The 9,841-nt window shown below is 41.3% G+C and overlaps 1 protein-coding gene across 1 annotated transcript; it reads right to left on the bottom strand.

The window, feature by feature from the left end:
• Window positions 1-524: 524 nt before the first annotated feature.
• On the bottom strand, window positions 525-1,025 carry LOC138893822 (uncharacterized). Its single transcript, XM_070178486.1, has one exon. It carries the CDS (start codon window positions 1,023-1,025, stop codon window positions 525-527), a length of 501 nt encoding a protein of 166 aa, XP_070034587.1.
• Window positions 1,026-9,841: the final 8,816 nt, after the last annotated feature.

Raw genomic sequence — 9,841 nt, forward strand, 5'->3', positions numbered from 1 at the left:
GAAGCATCTATCCCAGTTGGTAAATCATCGGGGCGTGCCTTTGGCACTCGTTAAACCTTTGGACGAAGTCTTTCGCATCTTTTTCCATCTCGTTCCAGTAATAACTGGCTCTGATCAATTTCCAAACAAGGACTCTACCCCCAAATAGTTTCCACAAGTACCCTCGTGTACTTCCCTCATCACGTATTCGGTCTCCCCCGGACCCAAGCACCTTGCTAACGGCCTGAAAAACGATCTTCAGTATAAGTTTCCACCGACCAAGGAAATATGGCAGCCTTAGTACGTAGGGCCCTTTATTCCTTAGGATCCGATAGCTACTACCCTTTCTAAAGGTAGTCTATGTATTTGTTTCTCCAATCCCAAGTCAAGCTTGTTGCGTTTACCTTGGCATGACCTTCCTCTATCACTGAGTTCATCAATTGCTCTACTGCTCAGGAATTGAATTCATCAGAGTCGACTGATGATCCTAGATTAGCCAATGCATCGGCCTCGTTATTTTAATCTCGAGGTACATGCTATAGAGTCTATTCCTTGAATTGGTGCAAGGTCACCTGCAACTTATCCAAGTATTTCCCTATCCGTTCCTTTTTTACTTCGAACGTCATGTTGACTTGGTTAACGATGAGGGGGGAGTCACACTTGTCTTTGATCACCTCAGCCCGCAGGCTCTTAGCCAGTTCTAGACCTGCAATCATAGCCTCATATTCAGCTTCGTTGTTAGTCAATTCTACAGTTCTAATAGACTGCCTTATTACGTTACCCGTAGGTGGTTTTAAAACGATTTCCATCCATGACCCTTTCCCGTTAGAAACACCATCCGCGAATAGGGTCCAAACCCCCGAGCTAGTCCCTGAGGCGAGCAACAATTCTTTCTCAACCTCAAGGATCAAGGCTGGCATAAAGTCTTCCACAAAGTCTGCCAAAATCTGAGATTGTATAGTAGTTCGGGGTTTGTACTCGATATCATACCTGCTAATCTCTACATCCCATTTGGCCAGCCAGCCCAAGAGCTTGGGTTTATGCATAACATTCCTCAGCGGGTACGAGGTCACGACACAGATGGGGTGACATTGAAAGTACAATTTTAAATTCCTGGATGTGCTCAATAGGGCGAGTGCTATACCTTGTTTCGGTATCGCCTAGGATTCTACTAACAGAGTAAATAGGAAACTACGTACCTTGTTCTTCTCGAACCAGGACACCACCTACGGCTACCTCAAAAACTGCCAAGTAGAGGTATAGCTGCTCGTTTGCCTTCAGGGTGTGCAACAAAGGAGGGCTCTATAGGTATCGTTTGAGTTCTTCTAAAGCTTGCTAACATTTTTGGGTCCAAGAGAAGTCGTTCTTCTTCTTTAACAGTGAGAAAACTCGATGGCTTTTGTCGGATGATCTCGAAATAAATTGGCCCAATGCGGCTATCCGCCTCGTCAATCTTTGCACTACTTTGACATTGTCCACTACGGTGATATCCTCTATGGATTTTATCTTATCCATCTAGATATCTATTCCTCGATTGGATACCATGAAACCGAGGAACTTCCCCGGATAGACTCTGAAGGCGCACTTCTCCGGATTTAGCTTTATATTGTATATCCTTAGTATCTTGAAGGTTTCTTGCAAATGATTCAAATGGTCCTCTGCTCGCAGGGACTTAACTAACATATCGTCAATATAAACCTCCATTTATTTTCCTATTTGTTCTTCAAACATCCGGTTATCTAGGCGTTGATACGTGGCACCAAAATTGTTTGAGCCCAAACGACATTACATTGTAATAGTAGGTGCGTAATTTAGATATAAAAGAAGTTTTTTCTTGGTCGCCTGGATCCATCTAAATTTGGTTGTACCTGGAATAGGCATCGAGAAAACTCAGTATCTCATGCCCGCCCGTAACATCGGTCATTCGGTCGATGTTAGGCAAAGGAAAGGAATCGTTTGTACATGTCTTGTATAGGTCCTTATAATCTACACACATTCTAAGTTTGTTTCCTTTTTTAGTCACAACCACTACGTTAGCTAGACAAGTCGGGTATTTAACTTCCCGAATAGAACAGATTTTCAGAAGTTTAGATACCTCATCTTTGATGAATGTGTGTTTGATCTCGGACTACGGCCTCCTCTTTTGTTTGACAGGGTAAAATTTTGGATCCAAGCTCAGCTTGTGAGTTGTCACCTCCGGTGGGATATCTATCATATCTAAGTGGGACCAGTCAAAACAATCGGCATTATCTTTAAGGAAATCAATAAGTTTCTTCCTGAGCTCGGGAGTTAACCTCGTACCTAAGGATACCTTTCTATCCGGTAGGTACTCAATTAGTATGATCTGCTCAAATTCCTCAATTGTCGATTTAGTGGAATCGATATCATCGAGTTCTATAAAGGATCTCGGGACACCGTAATCATCCTCCTCATTTGCTGGATGCTCCTCCTATTTCCCCGGCCTGGTCAGGGTCGGGACCGATGATTGCTATTTGGGGTCACTTTCTCGATGGCAACCATCTCCTTTGCGGCTGGTTGTTCCCCGTAGACCATTTTGATCCCCGCCCAGAGTGGGAAACTTCAATTCTTGATGTAGGGTCGAAGGTACCGTTCTTATGTTGTGAAGCCATGGCCTCCCGAATAAGGCGTTATATCTCATATCCTATTCTATCACGTAGAATTTCATTTCCTGGATGGTCCCGACAGTGTTTACTGGTAGGGTTATTTCACACTTTGTCGTCTCGCATGCCATGTTGAACCCGGTTAATACTTCTACTGTCAGTACAATTTGGTCCAATAATCCTAATTGCTCTACGACCCTCCATCAGATGATATTGGCCGAGCTACCTGGATCAATTAACACACGTTTAACTCAAGATTTATTGATAAATATGGATATTACCAGTGCATCGTTGTGCGTCTGGATGGTGCCTTCGGCATCCTCATCGTTGAACGAGATGGACCCCTCCGGGACGTAATCCTGGGTGCATTTCTCCCTTGTGATAGAAACTTTGGTGCATTTTATCATTGGCCCTTGTGGGACATCCACTACCCTAATGATCATGTTGATCATGTGTCGAGGATCCTCTTGCTCAATTTGTTTGTTGGCGTCCCTGTTTTTGAAATGATTTTTGGCCCGCTCACTTAGGAATTCCCGAAGATGCCTGTTATTGAATAGCCGAGCCATTTCCTCCCTTAGCTGTTGATAATCTTAGGTCCTGTGACCGTGAGTACCATGGTACTTACACACCAAGTTGTGATCCCTCTAGGGATCAGACTAAAGTGACCTATGCTATTTGGTTTCCTTGATGCGACCAATGGCCGACACTATACTTGCAGCATCCACGTTGAAATTATACTTCGATAGTCTCGGTGCTTCCCTACCCCCGAGTGATCTGTCAAAACCTCTCTTACTCATCAGACCCCAATTGTTAGGTCCTTGATTACTTCTCCTATCATTCCTGGTTGGGTGGCGGCCGGGTCCGTTTTCCCTTATATCCGAGCTGTATGGCTGATACCGATCTCGGACCGGCCTTGGTTTCTGGTCCATAATTTTTTTAGATCTGTCGTTCGCCCTGTTGGGGTGAACAGACCCCGAGGGGGGGCATAACTGGTCATACTCTATTTTGATCTTCGACTGATACCTGTTATGGACGTCGGCCCAAGTAACCGCCAGATACTCCACCAAGTTTTGCTTTAATTGTGGAGAAGCAATGGAACTCCAGGGGTTGAGCCATTGAGTGAATGCCTGAATAGCCCAATCATCTATGAACTGGGGCAGGTCCATTTGCCCCATCTAGAACCACGACACGAACTCCCTAAGCATCTCATTGTCTCTTTGCTTGACTTTGAAAAGGTCTGATTTCCTCGTCTCGACCTTGATAATGTCGGCATGGGCTTTATAGAAGGCATCTGCTAGCATAGCGAATAAATCAATAGAATTCGGGGGTAAGTTATGGTACCATATCATTGCCCCTTTGGATAAGGTTTCCCAAAACTCCTTCAACAACACCGACTCAATCTCAGCATCTTCAAGGTCCTTGCCTTTTATTACGCATGTGTAGGAGGTTACATGCTCGTTTGGATTTGTGGTTCAGTTATATTTGGGAATATCGGGCATCCGAAATCTCTTCGGAATTGGCTTCGGTGCCTCACTTGGGGGGAAAGGTTTCTAAATGAATTTTTTGGAATCTGGCCCTTTCAATATCGGAGGCGCTCCCGAGATCTGATCGACCCTTGAATTGTAAGTTTTCACCTTCTTATCATTCGCCTCTATCTTTTTCTCACCAGACTCCGCCCGCTTTGTTAGTGCTTCGAGCATTTTCATCACTTCAGAAGTTTCTCAGGGCCCGAAATCATCCGCTTCTACGACAAACTGTTCATCCTTTCGAGCTTCTCCCCTAACCCGCTCGGGTTTGGTCCTGTTCTAGGCGTGATTTAGAGTCTGCAGCTATGCTATTGCTGCTTGTTGAGCTTGCAGTATTTCAAAAATCAATCGTAAGTTAACTCCCTCACCTTCCCCTTCGGGTTCTTCTCGAGCTGGTGGTCGGGGTGCCCCTCGAATGCTATTTTCGGGATCAGTTGGCAGGTTGATATTGATGGCAACTTGTGAGTTAGCGTCGACCGGGTCAGCGATTGGGACACCATTAGGATCAACAGGGGGTAAGTCATTGCTCGACACTACATTGGTATTCTCACCGTGGTGGCCTGATTCAGCATCAACGTTCAAGTAAGCAGACTGAGAATTTGATATTTTTAGATAAATCTGAAATCAAACTTTAAAGAGCAAGTGTAAAATAGGGTGTGTTAAGGATATTCGTATTAAATCACAACTATTATACTTAGCCCCACGGTGGGCGCCAAACTGTTTACCCTTAAAATGAGTAACGGTTGAATTTATACGCGATTAAAGGATATGTGATTTAATTTAATACGAATGAACTATGAACAATAAATAATTGAATTAAAGAAAATCAGCACGATCAAACCAAATGTAATGGATAAACAAGTTCAGCTTTGCTTTGGACGTTTGGAACTTGGTTCCGATTTAGCCCTCAGAACGAGCTCGGTTATAACTTAATAAATAAATAGCTGAAGAACACTTTGAAAAATGGTGAAAGGATAAAAATTAACTATATTGCTTTGATATGCGTGCAAACTGTGGTTTTAAAATGAAAATGTTCTCCCCTTTATATAGTAGGGGAGTTTCAATCCTATTACAAGTCTAAATAAGGTAAAAAATCTTCTCTTTCCAATAAATGTCGATCTGCAGTTGATATCATGCGAGATTCGCACCGTAACATCCGGTTGAGAGCGGATATTACGGCTCCCCGATTATCGTGTCTAATCGTCTTTTCCCTTAGTCTCAGCCCTTTACTCTGCTTGGACCCGATGCTCACCCGTATCCGGTCCCGGGTGCACCATTCGTCCTCCCCGGACTCTGAAACGTGGAACCCCTCGGCTTTACTCGAGGTCATGTCAGATCGTCCTTTTCTCTCATTTTTTTACTGGAAAATCGAGGGTAACTTTATCTCCGATTTTATCCGTACACAATACCAATCATAAGAATTTAATTTAATAGTTTGCGTCCCTCTTTCTATGCAGAAACATGCATTTTCCTGTTTGTTTGAGTCTACACTAACATACTTTGACTCATTGATGTTGTTCTTATGCCCGAGTTGAGTTTTCTAAATGCTCCTATGCAATAGGGGCAAATTCGTTCTTATCAATTGCACTTTTAAGTTGCTCTCCGGAGTTTTGCCTTCACATTTTGTCCTAATTTAAACGCTTTTTTTTTCACTCTAAATTTAAAGCGATTAAATGACTAATTTCTTTACTGTTTTTCCTGCGGGTCCATATAAGTTCACACTCCGACAGGAAAACAAGTCTTACTTGTGACTTTTAGTTTTATTGTTTTACTTGCAAATATTAGCTTATGGGATTTGGTTAACATGTAATTATGCATTGTAATTGTTTGAGTTGTGATCTTACATCATATGAATCATATGTGTAGTTTCGTTGAGTAAAATATTATTGCATTGTTTTTAAAAATCAAAATCGTTTATAATAATATTAACATGAATTGGATGTAATAAATATTCTTGTAATTCTTTATTGATATCTAAGGGGAATAATTTGGATCTTAATTTATTTTTTAACTTACAATTGTTTAGGGTTTTGCTTTTCAGCCAATGTTGCTGCTACTTTAATCATGCTTTACAGGATACTGTTTTATCTATGGATAAATAATTTACGTAAATTCATATAATATCTTGATGGGTTTAAAGTATCTTAGATTTATGTTTTGATGATCTAACAAACTTATTGTTAAGAACCATATAAAGGACTTGATGTACACTTGTTATATATCTCTATCAACGGACTCAAGCTAATGTGTGTTGTATGACTTCAGACAGAAAAGAATCAACTCAGGGACCTGATTCCTTTGAGTTTCCCTGAAAGCAGTACGAAGTCAACTCTACAGCTGGAAAGTGACTGCCTGCACTGTACATGCTATAGTGCAGAAATAGTGCAGCAGTCACATCCCATTGGGAAGGGCTTTTTACCAACCAAGTGTTTACATCATCCAAGTGATGTCATCCAAAGGATATTAACAAGAACCATTACAAGAAAACATCACTTTAACACTTTTGAAATAATTCAAGCACTCAAGATCTGATAATCAAGCATTTAAGTCACAAGTGCATCAAGAACAAAGTACAACACTACTACGAACCAGTTCCTACAACAAGTCTTTTGTATGTCCTTAGTTGAGTTGTATCTTCGTATTAGTTTTTCATTGTAATTCCTACTTTGCTTACTTAGAAGCTTTAAGTAGGAACCTCCAAAAACCATAAACTCTTAGAGTTTGTGTCGTGACTAGAGTTAGTCTTGAGTTGAAGTCTTTGAAATAGGTGTATTGCAAAGTGGCTTGTAATAGGTATATTACAAGTTAGTGAGGGATTAAGAGTTTAATTCCTAGGTTACAATAGGTTGTAATCTAAAGATTGCTCAAGTAGTGAAGTTGAAATCCTACAAGTGTAGGTCGTAATTTTTTATCCTCTTGAGCATGGATGTTTCCACATAAAATCTCCTGTGTCATTTACATACTGATTCATTAGCTATTTCTGTGGGAAATAGTATAGGACCAGGTCTCTATACAGTTTGGTAGACTCATACATTCTATCAATTGGTATTAGAGTCGATTCTTTCTAAAAGGTTAACACCTAGAGAGGATCCTCACCATGGCTGCTCCACCAAACATCGAGGAAGGACAATCAACCTACAGGCCCCCGAGATTCAACGGCCAATACTATGGCTGGTGAAAAACTCGAATGCATGACTTGATAATGGCAGAAGACTCCGAGTTATGGGATGTTATTTGTGATGGTCCATACGTCCCAACAAAGAAGGTAGGAGAACATACTGTAATGGTGCCAAAAACCAGCAAAGAGTACAATGATGTCGACAGAAAAGCTGCAGAAAAGAACTTTCACGCCAAAAAGATTTTTGTGTGTGGCATAGGACCTGATGAATATAATAGGATCTCAGCCTCTCAATCCGCCAAGGAGATATGGGAAGCTCTACAAATGTGTCACGCCCCAAAACCGAGGAGCGCGACCGGCGCTCAACCGAGTGAACCCGACCGAGCAAGCCTGTTAGATGTCATTCTACCCAAATTCACTCGTGAATAAAGAGGAGATGTACTCCGTTAATGAAATACTAAAGAGATTTCATTAGCCGCTTCCATTTAATTCCCATTAACAGCATCATTCAATATTTCTAAAATAGTACGAGTTTATAGATTTAATGAAAAATATGTTGCCAAATACCAACAGTTCTAATCCAATTCCCAACATCAAATACTACCCACAACCTGTCTACGGAGCCTCTAAGTACAACTGAAGAGTAATATGAAAATGCCGGCAATAAGGCCCCGGCTATACCTCAACAATAATACATAAAGAACAAAAGATACATGACCCCGGGATGAAGTGGGGCTCATCAAGTCAGCTGGGAAAAAAGTGTACTGCTATCACTGATCAATGTCTCCTGCTGTGGAACCACCTGCATCCATTTAAAGATGCAGCGCCCCCGGCAAAAGGGACGTTAGTACCGTCGAATAGTACTAGTATGAAAACTAAACACCAATTTAAGAATTTAGAAATCCAAGATAATTATGATGAACCAGTGTGGCAAAAGAATAATATAGATAACCATCTCAACCATAGAAAGCTTATTAAAAGCTATCAACAATATTTATAGGATTTAAGATGAGATCCTCTATAACCATCTTCACACAAAGCGACCCGCCGCCTCACCCGATGTAGGTAGGTGGAGGTGTACGTACAATACCACAACTCAAATCAAGCGGCCCTGCCGCCTCACCTCAATGTATGTGGGTGGATGTATAACCACAGTACCAAGAACCTACACAAAGCGGCTATGCCGCCTCACCCCAATGTATGCGGGTGGAAATGTATCAACGATACCAATACCAACACAAAGCGACTATGCCGCCTCACCCCAATATATGCGGGTGGTGGTGCCACAAAAATACCAAAACCATACACAAAGCGGTCGTACCGCCTCACCCCCAATGTATGCGGGTGGTGGTGCCACAACAATACCAAAACCATACACAAAGCGGTCGTACCGCCTCACCCCAATGTAAGCGGGTGGAGGTGCAGTCCCACAATATCATAATCCCTACACAAAACGATCATGCCGCCTCACCCCAATATATGTATGTGGGTAGAGGTGTATCACCATCACAATCTCTATACCATAATCCCCACACAAAGCGGTCATGCTGCCTCACCCCAATGTATGCGGGTGGAGGTGTATCACAATCACAATCTCTATACAACTGGGCATAATAACATTGACATAAATCACGACTACAAATTATAACATGTGGATACGTAATCCATTGTTTGGGACATATCCTCAATTTATAATGCAATATAATAAGAGCATTTGAAATACGAATTGAACATATATCTTCATCACAAAACTTATCGGAATACTCGATTTATAATCAACATCTCGGAACTTACAAGGATAATGAGAATTCCAATTCTTAAAAAAGAGTTTAGCCAACATACCTCAATTGAGCTTCCTTAAACTCTAAAATGTTCCAGAATTCTTAGCAACTTCAATCTATTTTAGAAATATAAAAAATTGAACCACAATTAGGAAGATGATTATGGTTCTAGCTCATTTGAGCATTTTATCAAACATTAGGTGTGCATTAAGGTTCAAGGTCCTTATATGGAGGATTCCATCATGCCACAATCCAACCTTTACCATTTTTTGCTCAATAATCTTTCTACACCCTTTGATAACACATGCATGTCAAATAACCAACCATCTTGCCCAGAAATTATCTTGCTTATTATCCATTTCCATACAAAATTCGAAATTGAGGGTTAGGGTGTAGAATCTTACCTCTAGGATGAAAACCTAGTGAGTTTTCCTTCTTAATCTTCCAAATCTTAAGCAAGAATTGAAGAACAATTATTGAAGAATCACCTTCTCACTCTAGGGCACCCTCTCTCACTCAAAAATGTCAGATAATAGCTCAAAAATGGCCCAAAGAGTGTATTTAACGAAATAGGGTCAAGTTTTAAAAACCCAAAAATGGAGCTTCGGAACAAGGTATACGATCGCATAATCGATATGCGCACCGCATATCAGTTGCATAGATGGTTACAAAATAGCCAAAAGAACTGTTTGTGTATGCGATCACTATACGGTCCGCATAACCGTTATGCGGTCGCATAATGCACCGCATAACAGTTACGTGGTCGCAAAATGCACCGCATAACAGTTATACAGTCGGATAGTCGACCGCATAATT

Source organism: Nicotiana tomentosiformis, chromosome 6 (genome assembly GCF_000390325.3).
Source record: "Nicotiana tomentosiformis chromosome 6, ASM39032v3, whole genome shotgun sequence".
Taxonomy (NCBI): domain Eukaryota; kingdom Viridiplantae; phylum Streptophyta; class Magnoliopsida; order Solanales; family Solanaceae; genus Nicotiana; species Nicotiana tomentosiformis.